The sequence below is a fragment of the Coregonus clupeaformis genome, chromosome 8, assembly GCF_020615455.1.
Source record: "Coregonus clupeaformis isolate EN_2021a chromosome 8, ASM2061545v1, whole genome shotgun sequence".
NCBI classification, from domain to species: Eukaryota; Metazoa; Chordata; class Actinopteri; order Salmoniformes; family Salmonidae; genus Coregonus; species Coregonus clupeaformis.
Genome location: NC_059199.1, coordinates 15,565,016 through 15,586,668, shown reverse-complemented (window position 1 = coordinate 15,586,668; position 21,653 = coordinate 15,565,016). Strand labels below are relative to the sequence as shown.

Genomic DNA, 21,653 nt, shown 5'->3' with positions numbered 1-21,653 from the left:
TAAGAAGCATCAAGCCTCGCACCTGACCAGCAAGCCGTTAGCGTGCAGCTACTGTGGGAAAGGCTTCAAAGGTCAACGTAAGCGCAAGAGACACGAACGCACCCACACAGAAGAACCGCCTAATAACTGACGAATGTGGCAAGGGTTTCTATGAACACAAATCCTAAAGTCCTTGCACACTGGAGAGAAGCCGTTCGTCTGCAATCACAGCGGTAAAACCTTTGCTCTGGCGTCCCACCTCAAAACCCACGTCTGTGGGAAATGTAGCAAAAAAATAAGGATATCATACATTTCAGAAGCCATATGGTTCAGGGTTGTTGAGAGGAGGCTGCGGCATTGGTTTGTTTGATTTAAATAGTATCTTCTTTCTAATATTGGAAGTAATCTAATACTGCTTCCTGAAAGAAGCCACTGGGAGGACGCAGGTTAAAGGCACAACCTGTAGCTTTCATTCTGACAATGCTTTGACATTCATTGTTATTTTGGAATTGTGAATAAAGTTGTAACATGTTCTTGTTTCACTATAATAATGCATGTTTACGTTTTAATCAATATACAATCATTCAACTTTGCTATATGATAGAGAACAGTACCACAAGTTTTGAAATGATTTTGATAAATGTCAAATATAAGGCTATAATGATAGTCACTCCAAAACAATAATAATAGGGCCTATCACCAAGTCACTACTCAACCACGACTCAGTCACTACTCAACCACGACTCAGTCATTTATATTACATTTAAGTCATTTAGCAGACGCTCTTATCCAGGGCGACTTACAAACAGTCACTACTCAACCACGACTCAAACCCTTTTATTTCACAATAATACATTGCTCAGACAGACTCCCTCCCTGAATTAACACATCTCCATGTTTAGAAGTCATGCAGGGATGGATTTAGTGCAACGTTCTGAAAGTTGCAGATAGAAATAGAATGAATAGAGCTGACAATTCCTTGTTCTACCAATCATATCTATTATACATTTCTGAATCTGAACTTTCTGTTACAACATCCTTCTGAACAGGCCCCAGTTGTGGCAACTGTAGCTCGTGGTTAGGGCCAGGAGTTTTCACATGACCATGTGACCTCGCCAGGAAAAACCCTGTCTGCAGACCCTTGAAGCAAGGTCCATGCACTTTCTTCCTCTCTTGCACTATCCACTAGCGCACACCAGGGGGCGGGGTATATACTTCCAACCTCTTACATTCTATGTAGGTATTACATTCACTTAGAAAGATCATAGTGTTGCAGTATTATACAAAGGAAAATTGTTATAGAAAATAATGGAATGATACTGCTACTCTCCTAAAGAAGAACATGTGCATTAAAACAATAGAAAGTTCCACACATTAATCCCATACATACAATACAATTACATACAAACCAGGGAACTACAATAAGCCATTTACTGGAACACGGCATGAAAGAAACCCACTTATATAGATGTAGGCCCACAGCATGTCTGCGTCTGAAATGGCATCCTATGCCCTATATAGTGCACTTATTTTGACCAGCAGCTCTGGTCAAAAGTAATGCACTATGTAGGGAATAGGGTGTCATTTCGGACGCACTCAATTCATTATAATACAGTAAAATCAGACATAATAATACTTCATATTGGCCTAAAAAGCAAAGGCTCTTTTAACTGTATGTATACAAACATAGGCATATAACAGTTATATTGTCTAAATGTCTGGTGTAAGAAAATAGAACAATACAAGTCCTCAGTTTTAGTAGACTTTCACATAGGATCTCACTGTTGTGTAAAACGTTTCATATCAAGGCTGTTTGCAGTGGTGTGAAGTACTTAAGTAAAAAATACTTTTAACTACTATTGAAGTCATTTTTTGGGGTATCTGTAGTTTACTATTTATATTTTTGAAACATTTTACTTCACTACATTCTTTAAGAAAATAATGTACTTTTTACTCCATACATTTTCCCTGACACCCAAAAGTACTTGTTACATTTTGAACACTTAGCAGGACAGGAAAATGGTCGAATTCACACACTTATAAAGAGAACATCCCTGGTCATCCCTACTGCCTCTGATCAGGCGGACTCACTAAAAATATATCTTTGTTTGTAAATTGTGTTGGAGTGTGCCCCTGTCTATCCATAAATGTAAAAAAATAAAAATAAAATGTGTCGTCAGGTTTGCTTAATATAAGGAATTTGATGAGTAATATTTTTACTTTTGATACTTAAGTATATTTAAAACCAAATACTTTTAGACTTTTACTCAAGTAGTATTTTACTGGGTGACTTTCACTTTTACTTGAGTAATTTTCTATTAAGGTATCTTTACTTTACTCAAGTATGACAATTGGGTACTTTTTCCACTGCTAAAATGCAGTCTCTTTGGCTTTTGGCGTCAAAGACTATAGCGAGTTCAAAGTGATGTTGTTTGTGCACACCCAAGTTCATGGCAAGGAGGGGTATATCTAGATAAACTCCTGCCACACTTAAAGTCAGAAAGATGGACTCCATTTTAGGGTGAACAGAACAATATGTGTTGTATCCCCTCATCCAGAGGAAAGGAGGGTGAAAGTTCACCAACACAACAGGCAGGCGCTATTTGTGCTTCTGCTGAATGCCTCTTCTCTGAGTTCAGTTAGGAGTCACTGCATTAGTTGATATTCAAATACTGTATCTCAGTTACAGTGTCCTGTCATCATGTCTTCAAAAATAATAATAAAATACAATACAAAATGCGTGGTGGAGTCTTTTTAGGGTACAAAATCATGTAAATGTCCTCTTGATGCTTCCTGGAGTGATCGTTATTGCTGTGATATTATATACAGTACAATGTTATGACTACTTTGGTCTATGTCCAACCTGACATTCATAAGCTTTTTATTTGACATGTCCAGCTCCTCTCCTGTGATACATATGTGTTACTTATTTGTATCTCTACACCAATCAGAAGCATTATCTGTTCACCAATCAAAACCTTTATCTGCTGATCAGACATCTCTGAGAGCTTGAGGCGAAGGTGGAGGTATGCTCCAGAAGTGAAAAGGATGTAAACTGGCTGCCACTGAGTTATGCCACCACACCGGCGGGCACCTATCCCAAACAGTCACAACCAGTCCTTGTCGTATAGTGCGTCATCTGCCCTTGCCCGGACTCCTCTATACAATCTGGGCCTTGTGGATGAGGGAGGCGTGTGGGGATGGCGTGAGGGGGATGCCGTTGGGCCGGGGTTTGGGTCTCAACGTTCCATTGTTCTGCTGGAAGTGATGGTTGAGTCCACGTTCCGCATCTGAGATCTGAGAACTGTTGTCCTGGTCCTCTGACCTCCCCTGATCTATCAGACTCATCCTGGGGCTTGTCCCCCGCTCTCCCTCCACACTTTCACCCTCCTCCTCTTCGTCTGTGACGGGAGGGTAGCTGCAGCTGAGAGGGGAGTGCCGTACATGTAAACCCCCCTCTGTTGGAATGATGGCGCTGCCGTTCAGGGACCTCAGCAGCTTGGTGGATTGTTCCATTGGGAAGGGAGAGGGTTGGATAGGCGGGTGGAGACGGGTTTCCTGTGAGTCAAACAGAGTCAAGGGGTAACCATGTGGTTAGATAGAGGAAATAAATAACTAGGGCTAATTTGAGTATGACTATTAGCAACCTATACTAAATGTATGAGTTTAAAAGGTTCACATTTTCATAGCAATTTACAAGAACGTGGGTATGCAATTCATGATTCCTCATGCCTCTCACACACACACTTACCAAAGACATAGTGCTATTCCGGACGTATGACTCCACCCTAAGTCTGTTCTCCTCTCTGTCTGTGGCTCTGCTCTCCCTCCCTCTTCGTGAAGAGTTGTTCAGAACAGGTCGACCCAGGTAGTCTAGCCCACCTCCCCCTACCAGAGTAGAGCGACTGTCCCTGATGTGCCCTTGCTCCTGTGTGTGAAGAAAAGAGAGATCGAGAGAGAAAAATAGATTTAAAATGGCTTCCGAAGCAGGAGTTCCAGAACAGAAGATGGAGAGAAAGCATTAAGTCTTAATAACATAACGTATAATTAATATGAAGTATAATTAATATACGGTATGTGCGATGCACTACTTTTCTTTTCACATAAAAATGTTATTTAAAGAAAAGAAGCTCCTTACATTTCATTATTTATATAAATGTTAATTAAACATTAAAATAAGATTTGCCTGCCCCTCAGAGCTCAGAACTTAGCATCCATGAATATGGAGGCTAAATCTAAAGGCTTGCCTGCATGCAGAGAAAGAGTGAAATTAAGACTGACCCCTAGAGAGGACAGACTGGCCCGCAGTGTCCCCTCCACTCTGAGAGGGATATTCTCCTCCATCTGAAAGAACTAGGGATGAGAGAGGGGAGGGGGAGTGAAAGGGAGGGAGACAGAGAGAGAGAGGGAGGGAGACAGAGAGCGAGATACCATATTAGCTCGAGGCAAATAGATAATGCTCGTGGAATTGCAAGTATTTATTTACAAAATGACTGCATGCCTAGACTGTTGAGTAGAGACCACAGATTGTAAGACATGGTCATATTATATACCTGTCCTCTAGCATCCGTACTGACTGAGTTGACTCTCCTGAAAGAGGCCTGTCTGGAGAGAGTACTGATCTCCTCCCTGAGAGCGAGAGAAAGAGAGATAAAAGCGTTGTTAAATATTCTTAATTCAAAAAGCATTTACTGTTTCGGCGTAACATTTATAATTTAGATTCTAGAATGATTTTAGGGGAGTTACTGCGGGGTTTGAAAACATACTTCTTTACAGTCAGTTCTTTCTCCAGTTTCTTGTTTTTGCGTTTGTGGTGACGGGTCACTGAGATTACTACGATGACCATGATGAGTAGCAGTCCTCCGGCCACCCCTCCCACTATGATCATCAGGAGACTATTGAACAACGCCGGATTCTGAGGCAACTCTGTGGGAAAGGGACAACAGGAAGTGATGTCATATTCTTAAACAACATACACATCATATTGAATACAGAAGTGAACATATAAGCCAAATGCTTAAATGGCACCATTAATTTAATACAGAGTTATTTCTTTAGGACAGAAACATGGCCTACAGCAAAAAGAAAAACTCCCATATATCCCAAAAGTTATTTGTTTTATATGACAGCACAACCTACCTGTCACAGTGATCTCCACCTCTGCTTTCCCCACCCCCACAATGTTATTGGCCACACATTGGTAGATGCCAGCGTCTGTCAGGCTGAGGGGCCTATTAAACAGCAGGGATCCATTTCTTGCCGTTACGCCCTCTGGTAAGTCTCCACCCTTCCTGCGCATAACAGAAATACTATAGCACTTAACATAGGGTTTAACAGAAGAATACAGTATATCCTACAATAATGGGCTGAATGTCATGACTCTATTAACGCCCAACACCACTCACAGAACCTGAACGCACTCCTTTAACACACCCAACAGTATCATACAAAACATCACATTCAAAACAACAACAATGACCCGAACATCATAGCAACACATCTCAAATTACTATTGGCTATTGGTCACCAAACAACACTAACCCGAAAGGTCAAATGAGCACCACAATGACATGAAGCAGTGTTTGAGGCCACAACAAACCAGGACCCATATTCAGAAAGCATCACAGAGTAGGAGTGCTGATCTAGGATCAGTTTGGGCTTTAAATCATATCCTGAATAAGAGGGGGGACCTGATCCTAGATCAGCACACCTACTCTGATACACTGTGAATACGGGCCCAGAACTCCCATTTTAAATGTCTTATATATGAACAATAGGCTACTATATAGCTTTGAGTCCTGTTCTGGGACTTTTGAACAGACCCTATATGAGCCCCAATAAGCAGGAGAAAACAGAAACCGTAACATTTTACATAGACACAGATCACACTGCCTGATAATGTTCTAAACAAATCCACAGTCTAGCCTTCCTCCCCCATCCCATGCCCACTTTGGCTCGATACCTCCCACTTCCCCCATTCCTTGTCTTTCGACCCCTCCTATTCGGGGCCAACACTCATCCCTTTCTCTTCCCTCTCTCACCCCCCCCCCCCCTCCCTCCCTCCCTCCCTCGTGTGAAACTGCCTCCTCTGTCTGCTCTCTGCACAAGCTGCAACACGACACTATTACAGGTTATTACTTCACCTGCTGCTTTGTACAGAGAGGCAAACTGGTTTACCCCCTGCATGGGTGCGTGCGGGTGGGCGTTGTGTGTGTGTTAAGTACACTACCCTACGTATTTATTTGGACAGTGAAGCTAAATGTTTAATTTGGCTCTATACTCCATCAAATGTTTCATATGAGGTGACAGTACAGAATGTCACCTTTTATTTGAGGGTATTTTCATACATATTTGTTTTACCTTTTAGAAATGAAAGCACTTTATGTATCTAGTCCCCCCATTTGAAGGTGTCATAAGTATTTTGACAAATTCACTTATAGTGTATTAAAGTAGTTAAAAGTTGTATTATTTGGTCCCTTATTCCCAGCATGCAATGACTATATCAAGCTTGTGACTCTACAAACTTGTTGGATACATTTGCAGTTTGTTTTGGTTGTGTTTCAGATTATGTTGTGCCCAATATCAATGATTTTATTTTACCTTTAATTGACCCGGTTAGTCTCATTGACATTAACAATATATTTTACAAGAGAGACTTGGCCAAAATAGCAGCACACAAAGTTGCAGACACATTTACAACATAAAACACAAAGCACTACAGTTAAAAAACATTTACACATTGAACAGCAAGATGGTTTGGGACAGTGTGGTGCAAACTAAGGGTCAAAACATTGACAGCCCCCCACTTCATTATCCATCATAGTGTTTAACCTAGCTTTAAGCTCATTCAAACGGATGAGCTCCTGTATTTTCAGGACCTTTTGAAGCTTGTTCAAATCGGAAGGGGCAGAGAACTGTAAAACATTTTTCGCTAGCTCTGTACGGGTCTTAGGCACAATCAACACAACACAGTCATGTGAGCACAGGTGATAGTTTTCATTGGTCTGCTGGACAAGGTAGTTACACAAATAAAATGGGAGCTCTCTCAATATGGCCTTATAAATAAAAACGTACCAATAAATTTAATCTCTGAAGAGCTAAGGACGGTGTCGTTTTGGGATCACTTTTATTGTAAATAAGAATAGAATATGTTTCTGAACAATTCTACATTAATGTGGATATGGATAAGCATGAATGAATTGTGAATAATGAGGAGTGAAAAAGTTACAGGCATACATATCATACTCCCTTGGAAAGAATGCTAGCCTCTCCTGTTATTGGTAACGGTGAGAGGTTAGCGTGTTTTGGGGGTATGATCTTTGTGCCTCTTTAACTTTCTTACTCATCATTCATCACGAGTGTGCGGCATCGTGTGTGTTTTAAGGAGGAGTACACGTAAGTAAGGAGCGATTCAGTGTAACAAGAGATCTAAGTCTTAAGTATATAAGGGTGAGATTGACGGAATCAGTGTGGGTGTGTGAGCATACTGTGTGTGTGTCTTGTGTGTGTGTGTGTGTGTGTGTGTGTTACTAACACACACACATGCCTTGCAGGTGTGTTCATGTGACTAACAGCTTAAGACTTGGTGACACGTCTCACCACACTAGTTTCATTGAAATTATGTGGAAACAACATTGATTTAACCAGTGTGTGCCAAGTGGGCCATGATCCAGTAAACCACACATATAAAAATATATCACTTCTGACTGAGACTCTAAATTCCCCCAAAGGCGTAACTGTCACTTTTTATTAATGAGACATTTTTCTGAAGCAATTTCCAGTAGATGGTTTGTTCCACCTCTACCCTCTACCACTCCCCGAGAATGGTTTAATCCACCATGCAGGATGTCTTCCAAAGGCTACCAGAAAAATGTGTCAGGTGAGAAACCACAAGAACTTCAGTCAGCTCCGCCTTTATTGGATTGCTTCAGCACAGCAATCCTCACCGTGTATGACAATACAGTACCAGTAAAAAGTTTGGACACACCTACTCATTCAAGGATTTTTCTTTATTTTGACTATTATCTACATTGTAGAATAATAGTGAAGACATCAAAACTATGAAATAACACAAATGGAATCATGTGAGAGAATGCCAAGAGTGTGCAAAGCTGTCATCAAGGCAAAGGGTGGCTACTTTGAAGAATCTCAAATACAAAATATATTTTGATTTGTTTTACACTTTTTTAGTTACTACATGATTCCATATGTGTTATTTCATAGTTTTGATGTCTTCACTATTAATCTACAATGTAGAAAATAGTAAAAATAAAGAAAAACCCTGGAAATATTCAAGTCAATCACCTTATTATGACAACCTGGCAAGTGGAACTCATAGCAAAACTAGAAACAACGCCTGACCTCCCCGTTTGGCTTAGTAACACCTTTAAAACTGACTAATAGAATTACCAGTAAATCAAACAAAAACAGATTAGCCAGACAGACAGAGTGAGACAGTTTAGTCAGTCAGTCAGACAGACAGACAGACAGAGGCCGTCAGGCAGGAAGGGCAGGTGTTACCTTGTCCAGGTGAAACTCTGTGGTTTGGGGTTTCCTCCACTGACACAGCTGAGGACAGCTCCCTCCAGACCAGCATACCAGTTCTGATCAAACCCTGAGATCTCTGCATTGGGAGGATCTACAACAGAGAAACAAGATCAGAGGGCAATTGATTTTAACACACATGGACAATGCTACTACAGGATAATATCCCATGTGTAGGCTTCACCAGGCCATTTGTCTGAGCATATTATTTACTGCATGGTTATGCTGTTTGCCTTGTAACTGCAGGTATGCATTTCTGTGGCCTAATACAAGCTTGGGTTAATTCATGGTAGATATGGCAGCAAATGAGAGGGGCCCTCAATAATGTTTTTCATATAATTGAAGAAAATTGGTGGGGATTAGCTTCAGATCTAGCTGGCTAGCTAGCAACAAGTCTGAGCTCTGGCTAAAATGGAACGTAGGTGTAAATCTGGGGCTCAAAAGCAACGAAAAAAAGGGAGACCAGGATTTTTTTTTTTAAACCTGGTCATATGTACCCTTAACACATTTATTTAGTCAAGTTAAGCAGCATGAGAAGATTGAGACTAACAACAACGTCCCTGACACTAACAGTGAATCCGGTGACCGTGACAATGACAGGAGCAGCAGCTGCATGGCAGCGTCAAGTTAGAAAGGGAGGAAAGAAAGTGTCATAATGAGTTTAATTATTATCCGAATAAATATGCCATTTATAGGCTACACCGCGTCATTTCTCTGTGTGTATTATTTACTGCATTCAGAGTATTCAGACCCCTTGACTTTTTCCAAATGTTGTTACGTTACAGCCTTATTCTAAAATTGATTAAATTGTTTTTTTCACTCAACAATCTACACACAATACACCATAATGACAAAACAAAAACAGTTTTTTAGAATTTTTTGCATATTTATAAAAAATAGAAAACTGAAATATTACATTTGCATAAGTATTCTGACCCTTTACTCAGTACTTTGTTGAAGCACCTTTGGCAGCGATTACAGCCTTGAGTCTTCTTGGGTATGACGCTACAAGCTTGGCAGACCTGTATTTGGGAAATTTCTCCCATTCTTCTCTGCAGATCCTCTCAAGCTCTGTCAGCTTGGATAGGGAGTGTCGCTGGGAGTGTCGCTGCACAGCTATTTTCAGGTCTCTCCAGAGATGTTCGATCGGGTTCAAGTCCAGGCTCTGGCTGGGCCACTCAAGGACATTCAGAGACTTGTCCTGAAGCCGCTCCTGCATTGTCTTGGCTGTGTGCTTAGGGTCGTTGTCCTGTTGATGGTAACCGCTCTGGAGCAGGTTATCCTCAAGGATCGCGCTGTATTTTGCTCCGTTCAGTAACGTAACAAAATGTGGAAAAAGTCAAGGGGACTGAATACTTTCTGAATGCACTGTATATACAAAAGTATGTGGACACCCCTTCAAATTAGTGGATCTAGTGGAAAGCCTTTCCAGAAGAGTGGAGGCTGTTATAGCAGCAAAGGGGGGACCAACTCCATATTAATACCCATGATTTTGGAATGAGATGTTCGACAAGCAGGTGTCCACATACTTTTGGTCATGTACTGTAGCTATTTGTCTTGTAACTGCTGGTACGAATGTCTTTAGCCTAATCCAAGCTTGTGTTCATCATGGTAGATAAAATTAGCTTAAATCATTGGTAAATTAAATTAAAAAGCAATATTATCTGTACATGTTTGACTTGGGAAATGAGGTAGTGATTGTCCATACTGAGTAAGATTTGACGCACAGGAGGGGGGCCCCTGGCTATGCCTCACACCCATGGGAGTGAAAGCTAAGCTCTGACCCTGGTAACCACCATTTTTATGTACTCAATTAACTAGTCCACATGTTCTGGTGGTCTAGGCACATGTACACAACCACAAAGACCAGGGTTTGATCCATGCCTCCACCTTTCCCACTTTGTCTTCCTAATCTGTCTCCCCGCTGTTTCTAATTTGTCTAAATAAAAAAGCAAAAATCCCCTAAATAATTTTTTCTAATATTTATTTTCTAAATTTGTCAATTTGGAATGAAGCATAAGAGGTCAGAGGTCAAGCATAAAACATATATGGCTTATTAGCCTGGTTTAATAAGTCATTAATTGGCGACTAAACTCAATGAGATGTGCATTAAGTATCTAGAATTGTAGTTATTATGGAGTCTGAACTCACAGTGCACCACCAGGTTGTTGGTGATCCTGCGGGGTCCCTCCAGAGTCGGGTGCCACACCAGACAGTCCAGCCTCTTCCCGTTCATACTCCTCAGGGGGTGCAGCGAGTAGTGAATGGAGACTGACCTACCCACCGAGCTCCTGTTCTGTGAACTGCCCGTCAGGTCCGTGTCCCAGGAGAGGCTGGGGAGGGGGCGGGCCACGGAGCGGCAGGAGGCGGCCAATCGGTAGGACTGGCCCTCGACAAGGACCACGGGGTCCAGGGAGGAGATGGGTGTGGCTGTGGTGGGGGTGAGGTCAAGGGTCAAATGTCAAGGATCAAGAATGTTCACCTGTCAGACTTGCTTCAGGGAGAGGAAGCAACTAATCACTGGTCTTAGTGTTTTGTTTGGGGAGGTGATTTTAGGACTAATCTTAGAACTGGTCTTAGTTGTTAGTTGGAGGTTCATCTGTTCCTAGATCAGTGACATGATACTTCAGGGGGTGGAAGTCACTAAGCACTGCACTAGGATCAGCTTTGTCATGACCCAAGCTGAGAACTAATCTTCTCCGTTAGGTAGGTGTTTAAAAACCCCTTGATCAGCTCTTTGAGGATACTTAATCCTAAAAAACTCAGACAGCTGGATACACTGACAGTCACAAGGACAGTTCTTAATCGTTTACTGATCTTGTGGCTTATATGACTACTATTACCACAACTGAAGCTATTGTTTTAGCTGGTAATACTACAACTGACACCTGTTCCCATCATCATCATTATCAACAACATCATCATCCTCATTATCATCATCATCATCAACATCCTCATTATTATCAACATCATCATCATCGTCATCATCCAACCAATCAACCACTCTCTTTCCATTAAAAGATATAGGCCATAGAAGGACATTATACTCTGTAAATCAAAGTGATACAATGAGGAAGAGGAAGTAAGGGGAGGGACTTACTCCACACGGTGAGTGACAGCTGTCGTTCAAAGTTCCCAGAGGGGAAGGTGCTGATGTGACAGTTGTACCTGCCCTCGTCTGACTCCACAGTGTTCATGATGATCAGAGACGAGTCCACCGTGGGCTCACTGCTGCCGAACCGCACACGCCCCGAGTACTGACCAAACTCTGAGAGAGGGGGAGGAGGAGAGAGATAGACGAGAGAGGAAGAGAGATATTGGGGAGGCAAAAAGAGAGAGATGGAGGAGTAGCTAGGTTAAAAGTGCATCTGTAGTTTTGTCAACTACTTGTGAGGCTTCGAGTGTTAGCAAAGAGGGTGAACTACCAATATAATGTAGTGATCCTCACTATATGAGCCTTGTTACGATTCCCACCAAGTGGGTTAACCCTATTGGCACAATGCGTACGGTGTTTGCCTTTCACACCAGCGACTCGGGTTCGCTTCCCTGCCGCGTCGTTCACTACAGTGGTGTCAGAAGTGGGATGCCGGCTGTGAGGTCATCGGAACCCACAACCCGGACGTGTGAGGAGGCTGAGTAGCCGAAGCGCGGGGACGCGCTTTCCCGTTCAGATGGGGCAGTCCTTGCTATATGTTACAATTCCCACCAAGTGGGTTAACCCTATTGGCATGAAATGTTGGGTGTTTGCCTTTCACGCCAGCGACCTGGGTTCGCTTTCCTGCCCTGCCGTTCGCTACAATATTATAAAGAGAAAGATGGTTGACCCTACTATATACGTGTCCTACCTGTGTGTCCGGCAGTGTGGTGAACTGTGATCATCTGGTCCTTGGTACCATCTGCTTTCTCCTTGGTCCAGGTGACCTGTGACAAGGAGAGACGAGACACCATCATATTAGGGACGTATTTTCTAATATAAAACCGGATATGTTGTACAGAGAATTATGGGTACTGTAGTAAATCATGCTTCAGACCTGAACCACCACCTGGCCCACTTCCACCTTGAACCGGCAGGGCAGCCGGGTCTCAACCTCGGTCAAGGAGCGCATCGAGAACAGGGGAGAGGGCTCCACAAAGTCCCCCTGCACCACAGCAACTGGGGGAGAGAGAGAAAGAGGGGGATAGGGTGGGAAGGAGAAAGGGAGGAAGAGGGGGGAGAGACAGCGAGAGAAAGAGAGAGACTTATTTGCTGACTTTATTGTCCCCTTGGGGAAAATATGTGTGGCATCGTAAACGTCATTATAGAAAACACAGAATAAAGACAATTACAATATAGCTAAATACAATACGTCACAGTGTAGTATAGAGAGAGAGAGAGAGAGAGAGAGAGAGAGAGAGAGAGAGAGAGAGAGAGAGATAGAGAGGGGGGAGAAAGAGCAGAGAGAGAGAGGTTGAGAGATAGAGAATGAGAGGTTGAACGACATTAGGGAGACTGTGCACTGAAACATGACTGAGGATTAGTAACCTAACACTCTTCTCAGTGTCCTTCCGTATACTTTAGGGGATGAACAACAGAAAGTATGAGAAGAGAAGAGGTGTAGAGAACAGAGAGATGTGGAAAGTTTGTTTGCAAAGAACATAGAGAGGCCAAGCGATAGGGGGAAGGAATTTAAGAGAGCACAAAAAGAAAGGGAGACAGTCAGGGGGAGGACAGAGAGAAACAGGTGTATGAAAGCAAGTGATTAGATGAGAAGATATATTAATTGACTTGTTGGACTAGTTAACTGTTCATACCAGTTTATAGTGAACCCCTTAGTGTCCAGAGAAACACACATGCCTCCCACACACACACACAGTTCATGCAAACGCATGCATGAACGCACACACACAAACACATGCATATACAGTACATACAGTGGGGAAGAAAAGTATTTAGTCAGCCACCAATTGTGCAAGTTCTCCCACTTAAAAAGATGAGAGAGGCCTGTAATTTTCATCATAGGTACACGTCAACTATGACAGACAAATTGAGAAAAAAAATCCAGAAAATCACATTGTAGGATTTTTAATGACTTTATTCGCAAATTATATGGTAGAAAATAAGTATTTGGTCACCTACAAACAAGCAAGATTTCTGGCTCTCACAGACCTGTAACTTCTTCTTTAAGAGGCTCCTCTGTCCTCCACTCGTTACCTGTATTAATGGCACCTGTTTGAACTTGTTATCAGTATAAAAGACACCTGTCCACAACCTCAAACAGTCACACTCCAAACTCCACTATGGCCAAGACCAAAGAGCTGTCAAAGGACACCAGAAACAAAATTGTAGACCTGCACCAGGCTGGGAAGACTGAATCTGCAATAGGTAAGCAGCTTGGTTTGAAGAAATCAACTGTGGGAGCAATTATTAGGAAATGGAAGACATACAAGACCACTGATAATCTCCCTCGATCTGGGGCTCCACGCAAGATCTCACCAACAGTGAGCAAACAGTGAGCAAAAATCCCAGAACCACACGGGGGGACCTGGTGAATGACCTGCAGAGAGCTGGGACCAAAGTAACAAAGCCTACCATCAGTAACACACTACGCCGTCAGGGACTCAAATCCTGCAGTGCAAGACGTGTCCCCCTGCTTAAGCCAGTACATGTCCAGGCCCGTCTGAAGTTTGCTAGAGTGCATTTGGATGATCCAGGAGAGGATTGGGAGAATGTCATATGGTCAGATGAAACCAAAATAGAACTTTTTGGTAAAAACTCAACTCGTCGTGTTTGGAGGACAAAGAATGCTGAGTTGCATCCAAAGAACACCATACCTACTGTGAAGCATGGGGTGGAAACATCATGCTTTGAGGCTGTTTTTCTGCAAAGGGACCAGGACGACTGATCCGTGTAAAGGAAGTAAATCATGATCAGGTAGAACTGTAAACTCCCAGACCTAATTGATGTAGACATAACCAGTAATCTTATATTATCTACAATATCACACTGTTCTGCCAAGTCACAACATTGTTGATCCTCAACGAATGAAGTCCTGATTGCCGTCTGACTGCCTCATCCCCTCTGTGCATCAATAAATACACATTGTCACATTGGACACACACACACAAACACACACACACAGTCGGTCTCTATCTATGTCTCAGCCTCTGCCTCACACAAACCATGTCTCTGTATTCTTAATGCAAAACAGTCATTATACATCAGCATCTATAAATACAGTACAGAACGATAGACGCCGGCTGCAATCCTTCTCTGATCCCCATACAGACATACTTGTGTGTATGTGTGTGTGGGGGGGGACAGAGAGAAAGAAAGGGAGAGAAGGAGGGAAAAAAAGAGAGACAGAGAGAGAGAGAGACAGAGAGACAGAGAGAGAGACACAGATAGACATAGACAGAGAGAGAGAGAGAGAGAGAGAGAGAGAGAGAGAGAGAGAGAGAGAGAGAGAGAGAGAGACCAAGAGACCGAGAGACAGAGAGAGGTTAAAGGTTAAATGCCTGCTCTTCGCAGATGACCTGTGCCTGCTGTCACCCACAGCACATGGCCTTACAGCAGAGCCTGGACCTGCTAGAACAGTACTGCCAGACCGGGACCCTGGCAATAAACCCCAAAAAGACTAAAATAATGATTTTCCAGGGAATTAGACCAAAGTTCTCAATTGGTACAAAATATATAGAGTACTGCACACACTACAATTACTTATCAACTGGACACCTTAATGATGCAGTGAATGTACTGAGAGAGAAAGCACGCAGGGCATTCTACGCCATTAAATAAAAAATTCAAATTGAAATACCTATTAAAATTTGGCTAAAACTAATTGAATGTGTCATTGAACCAATTGCACTTTATGGCAGCGAGGTGTGGGGACCACTTGCAAAACAAGATTTCACCAAATGGGACAAACCCCATTGAAACCCTACATGCAGAGTTCTGTGAGATTATCCTACATGTCCAGAGGAAAACTACAAACAATACATTCAGGGAAGAATTAGGCCAATATCCACTAATAATAAAAACTAAAAAAATAGCAATTAAGTTTTGGAAACATCTAAAATACAGTGACCCCCTCTCATATCTTTACCAAGCCCTGCAATGCCAAGAGCTGAGCAAAGAAAAGAGTCCCCTCATCCAGCTGGTCCTGGGGCTGAGTTCACAAACCTGTTCTAATAACACACTGAAGCCTCAGGACCAGAACATCCAATCAATCAGAATAAACCAAATTACAACACAGTCAAAACAAAACTACATTGCTTATTGGGAAACACAAGCACAAGCACAAAGTAAAATGCAGTGCTATCTGGCTCTAAATCGACAGTACACCGTGGCTAACTATTTGACCATGGTTACTGATCAAAACCTTAGAAAAACCTTGACAAAGTACAGGCTCAGTGAGCACAGCCTTGCCATTGAGAAGGGTAGACACAGGAAAACCTGGCTCCCTGTAGAGGAAAGGCTGTGCAACCGCTGCACCACAGCAGAACCTGAGATAGAGCTGCATTTCCTGACAAAATGTCAAAAATATAAAACAATTAGAGTGTGTCATTTCCCAAAATTTGAAACCGTTTTTCAAGGTTTCAAAAACCTCTCTAATGAGAATAGGCTACCCGTCCTGTTGGGGGAGGACGCAGAGAGCTGTGGGTTGGCAGCGCACTACATTGCTGCCTGCCATAAGATGAGGGACAGTGTCTGACAGACCAACCAACCTGCACATGTCCTCTATATTGCATCACTGCCTGGTATGGCAACTGCTCGGCCTCCGACTGCAAGGCACTACAGAGGGTAGTGTGTACGGCCCAGTACATCACTGGGGCCAAGCTTCCTGCCATCCAGGACCTCTATACCAGGCGGTGTCAGAGGAAGGCCCTCAAAATTGTCAAAGACTCCAGCCACCCTAGTCATATACTGTTCTCTCTGCTACCGCACGGCAAGCGGTACCGGAGAGCCATGTCTAGGTCCAAAAGGCTTCTCAACAGCTTCTACCCTTAAGCCATCCGACTCCTGAACAGCTAATCATGGCTACCCGGACTATTTTTTTAATTTTTTATTTATTTCACCTTTATTTAACCAGGTAAGCCAGTTGAGAACAAGTTCTCATTTACAACTGCGACCTGGCCAAGATAAAGCATAGTAGTGCGATAAAAACAACAACACAGAGTTACATATGGGGTAAAAAAAACATAAAGTCAAAAAAATACAACAGAAAATATATATACAGTGTGTGCAAATGTAGCATGTTATGGAGGTAAGGCAATAAATAGGCTATAGTGCAAAATAATTACAATTAGTATTAACACTGGAATGCTAGATGTGCAAGAGATTATGTGCAAATAGAGATACTGGGGTGCAAAAGAGCAAAATAAATAACAATATAGGGATGAGGTAGTTGGGTGGGCTAATTTCAGATGGGCTGTGTACAGGTGCAGTGATCGGTAAGGTGCTCTGACAACTGATGCTTAAAGTTAGTGAGGGAGATAAGAGTCTCCAGCTTCAGAGATTTTTGCAATTCGTTCCAGTCATTGGCAGCAGAGAACTGGAAGGAATGGCGGCCAAAGGAGGTGTTGGCTTTGGGAATGACCAGTGAGATATACCTGCTGGAGCGCAGACTACGGGTGGGTGCTGCTATGGTGACCAATGAGCTAAGATAAGGCGGGGATTTGCCTAGTAGTGATTTATAGATGGCCTGGAGCCAGTGGGTTTGACGACGAACATGTAGTGAGGACCAGCCAACAAGAGCGTACAGGTCACAGTGGTGGGTAGTGTATGGGGCTTTAGAGACAAAACGGATGGCACTGTGATAGACTACATCCAATTTGCTGAGTAGAGTGTTGGAGGCTATTTTGTAAATGACATCGCCGAAGTCAAGGATCGGTAGGATAGTCAGTTTACGAGGGCATGTTTGGCAGCATGAGTGAAGGAGGCTTTGTTGCGAAATAGGAAGCCGATTCTAGATTTAACTTTGGATTGGAGATTCTTAATGTGAGTCTGGAAGGAGAGTTTACAGTCTAACCAGACACCTAGGTATTTGTAGTTGTCCACATACTCTAGGTCAGACCCGTCGAGAGTGGTGATTCTAGTCGGGTGGGCGGGTGCCAGCAGCGTTCAATTGAAGAGCATGCATTTAGTTTTACTAGTGTTTAAGAGCAGTTGGAGGCTACTGAAGGAGTGTTGTATGGCATTGAAGCTCGTTTGGAGGTTTGTTAACACAGTGTCCAATGAAGGGCCAGATGTATACAAAATGGTGTCGTCTGCGTAGAGGTGGATCTGAGAGTCACCAGCAGCAAGAGCGACATCATTGATATACACGGAGAAAAGAGTCGGCCCAAGAATTGAACCCTGTGGCACCCCCATAGAGACTGCCATAGGTCCAGACAACAGGCCCTCCGATTTGACACATTGAACTCTATCTGAGAAGTAGTTGGTGAACCAGGCGAGGCAGTCATTTGAGAAACCAAGGCTATTTAGTCTGCCAATAAGAATGCGGTGGTTGACAGAGTCGAAAGCCTTGGCCAGGTCGATGAAGACGGCTGCACAGTACTGTCTATTATCGATCGCGGTTATAATATCGTTTAGGACCTTGAGTGTGGCTGAAGTGCACCCATGACCAGCTCGGAAACCGGATTGCATAGCGGAGAAGGTACGGTGGGATTCGAAATGGTCGGTGATCTGTTTGTTAACTTGGCTTTCAAATACTTTCGAAAGGCAGGGCAGGATGGATATAGGTCTGTAACAGTTTGGATCTAGAGTGTCACCCCCTTTGAAGAGGGGGATGACCGCTGGCAGCTTTCCAATCTCTGGGGATCTCAGACGTTACGAAAGAGAGGTTGAACAGACTAGTAATAGGGGTTGCGACAATTTCGGCGGCTAGTTTTAGAAAAGAAAGGGTCCAGATTGTCTAGCCCAGCTGATTTGTAGGGGTCCAGATTTTGCAGCTCTTTCAGAACATCAGCTGTCTGAATTTGTGTGAAGGAGAAGCGGGGGGCATGGGCAAGTTGCAGCGGAGGGTGCAGAGTTGGTGGCCGGGTAGTGGTAGCCAGGTGGAAAGCATGGCCAGCCGTAGCAAAATGCTTGTTGAAATTCTCGATTATTGTAGATTTATCGGTGGTGATAGTGTTTCCTAGCCTCAGTGCAGTGGGCAGCTGGGAGGAAGTGCTCTTATTCTCCATGGACTTTACAGTGTCCCAAAACTTTTTGGAGTTCGTGCTACAGGATGCAAATTTCTGTTTGAAAAAGTTAGCCTTTGCTTTCCTGACTGCTTGTGTATATTGGTTCCTAACTTCCCTGAAAAGTTGCATATCGCGGGGGCTATTTGATGCTAATGCAGTACGCCACAGGATGTTTTTGTGCTGGTCAAGGGCAGTCAAGCCCCCCCCACCCCCACCCCCTCTTTTACGCTGCTGCTACTCTGTTTATTATTTATGCATAGTCACTTTAACTCTACCCACATGTATATATTACCTCAATTACCTCGACTAGCCGGTGCCCCCGCACATTGACTCTGCACCTAAAATGTGATTTGATTTGATATTGTTATTGTTCAATGGTTATTTTGACACTTGGTTATTGCTGTTACTGTTGTCCCGTTGACAATATTGATTATTATTATTTTAATTATGTTAATAGTGTAAATATCCAAAGTAAGCTTTGGCAATATGTACATTGTTACGTCATGCCAATAAAGCAAATGTAATTGAATTGAGACAGAGACAAGACAGAGACAGAGAGAAAGAGAGAGAGAGACAGAGAGAAAGAGAGAAAGAGAGAGAGAGAGAGAGAGAGAGAGAGAGAGAGAGAGAGAGAGAGAGAGAGAGAGAGAGAGAGAGAGAGAGAAAGAGTTGGACTGAATCGTAAACATGAGGGAGGGAAATTGATCAACTGCAGCCTGTTTTTCCAGAAATATCAGACAACAACTCAAGTGTTGTTCATCTAATCCAGAAAAGACACAAGAAGCTGGACAAGAGCCAAAATTGGAAGTAGCCTACTTTTATAATTATATTTAAAAAAACTACTTGGTAGGTAAATTACAAAAATACATAAGACAACAGGTAAACCAAAATAAAAATGCAGAGCTTTAGTTAACTTTCAATATATTTGTCATTATTGTGTGAAGCTTTCATAGAAAATTATATTGCCTTACTTAGTGCAGTGTTACTATTGATCATAGTCTAAACATTAAATCATGAATAAATCACTTACTGAAACTCCCAAGGATCCACAGCAGCAGTGTCATTCTCCCCGGTTCGGTGGAGTGGTCCGCCCGACTGCTCCTTGATAGTCCTGAATACAGTTAAAGGTGTGTGGTCTAGTCCAACGCTGGAATCAGTCAGGACATTAGTCCAAGAAGTTCAGCTCAACCTCGGTCAACTTTCTTTCATCCAATTCCAAATCCAAGACAAGAGTGTAAAGAAGTCTAAAAGTAGTATTGATCTTAGGTATAGCCAAAGTTTATGATTCAATAATATGTTGTATGCTGTTGTTGGCTCATCTTATTCCAATAAATCCTTTGGAAAGTTGCTCTCCCTCCGTGCGAAACTTGTTGCCTATTCCTTTTTGGCAAAATAATAATTTATGGCTAATGAAATAAACAAAGTATGTTCTGTTTCTTTCACACCATATTCTGGCTTCTCAAAAGTAGGAGTGGTTCAGCCTACCTGTTTTCTTGGATACACCTGTTGCAAGCGCTCTTTCTCTCTGACACACACACCTCGGAAGTCACCTTTCCAGTTTAGTTAGAACAACAAACTTATTTTTACCTCTTGCACGATAGGTGTATCCTTGCTACAATACATCATGATCTACATCTATCCCTTTATGCATCAGAAAATGAATAGTTTCATTGCTTGACATCTACATAGGTGTGGTAATTTCAGAAGCTGTGGATGAAAAAGAGTTGTAAGCTCCGGCAGAATGACATCTCTACTGGAGGGGTTAAAGGAATGTCAACCTCTAAAACAGTTAGGAGCCCTCCGGCACTTTCAGTTGGGTAAACTGACTTCCCCTTTAAATTCTCCCTCCACTGTTTTCTGCTTTCAATTGACAGTGGCCATAGTAGCTGTTACAGCATCATTGCCATCCTGTGGCATACACTCAGCATTACATGTCAACTACATCAGACATTGAGTTAGGCGTAGCCCTTCCACGCAAGTTGATTTTGTTCCCCCACACCAGACGCGATCAGGACACGCAGGTTGAAATATCAAAATAAACTCTGAACCAATTATATTAATTTGGGGACAGGTCGAAAAGCATTAAACATTTATGGCAATTTAGCTAGCTAGCTTGCTGTTGCTAGCTAATTTGTCCTGGGATATAAACATTGATATATTGGGTTGTTATTTTATCTGAAATGGACAAGGTCCTCTACTCCGACAATTCATCCACAGATAAAACGGTAAAAGTTTGTTTTCGAGTAATCTCTCCTCCTTCAGGCTTCTTCTTCTTATTTGGACTTTATATGGCGGTTGGCAACCAACTTTATGGTGCATTACCACAGCCAACTGGACTGGAGCGTAGACCTCAGTTCATCTTTCAATCACCCACGTCGGTATATGCTCCTAAACACCAATGAGGAGATGGGAGAGACAGGACTTGCAGCGCGTTGAGCGTCACAAATAGAACCGTTGACGCGCGCGAGCAGTCTAGGTGCAATGATTGAATAACATGTATGTGTAAATGTATTTTGCAATGCGTGCGGTGTGGTCAGCACGTTAGCCTCTGCCAAATCCCCAGGACAACAACCGGATGTTCCGCTTTTCAGGGGAAATGGAAAGAGAGCCTATAACACGACTTCTGCTTTTTGACTTTCTTAAGGTTTGGACTCCATTTGACCTCTTCCTCCACATTTACTGGATTGGTTGAACAGTATAGTAGAGAACCCCCTCCCCCTACGTTTGGTTACATTATGCACCCATTGGTTCTCTGTAAATGTGCAAGGACAGACCCTGGTTTTAATGTCTTTGGGACAGATGGACACACACAGGGAGGCCCCGCCCATTATGTAGTGTTTTCACCAACAACGAACAATTTAAAAAAAAAATCACATAAACCGAATACTGTAGACTTTACCGTGAATTGCTTACTTATGAGCCCTTTCCCAACAATGCAGCGACAACAAGTACGAAACATTTGCAAA

General features: G+C 42.7%; 1 protein-coding gene across 1 annotated transcript; it reads right to left on the bottom strand.

Annotated features, from left to right (window-relative positions):
- Positions 1-2,275: 2,275 nt before the first annotated feature.
- LOC121572988 (nectin-4) lies at positions 2,276-20,423 on the bottom strand. Its single transcript, XM_041885030.2, has 12 exons — positions 19,718-20,423; positions 12,555-12,676; positions 12,369-12,444; positions 11,624-11,791; positions 10,675-10,953; positions 8,500-8,617; positions 5,119-5,270; positions 4,746-4,905; positions 4,533-4,608; positions 4,261-4,332; positions 3,731-3,907; positions 2,276-3,537 (listed from the first exon to the last, which is right to left on the bottom strand). Exons 1-12 carry the CDS (start codon positions 19,749-19,751, stop codon positions 3,139-3,141), a joined length of 1,833 nt encoding a protein of 610 aa, XP_041740964.1. The 5' UTR covers positions 19,752-20,423; the 3' UTR covers positions 2,276-3,138.
- Between the last annotated feature and the right edge of the window lie 1,230 nt (positions 20,424-21,653).

Coding starts and splice junctions, on each gene's coding strand:
- LOC121572988 (XM_041885030.2), bottom strand. CDS start 19,751: ATGACACTGCTGCTGTGGATCCTTGGGAGTTTCA. Junction 4,333..4,532: donor GTACGGATGCTAGAGGACAG/GTATATAATATG, acceptor TCTCATCCCTAG/TTCTTTCAGATGGAGGAGAA. Junction 3,538..3,730: donor GGAATAGCACTATGTCTTTG/GTAAGTGTGTGT, acceptor TTTGACTCACAG/GAAACCCGTCTCCACCCGCC.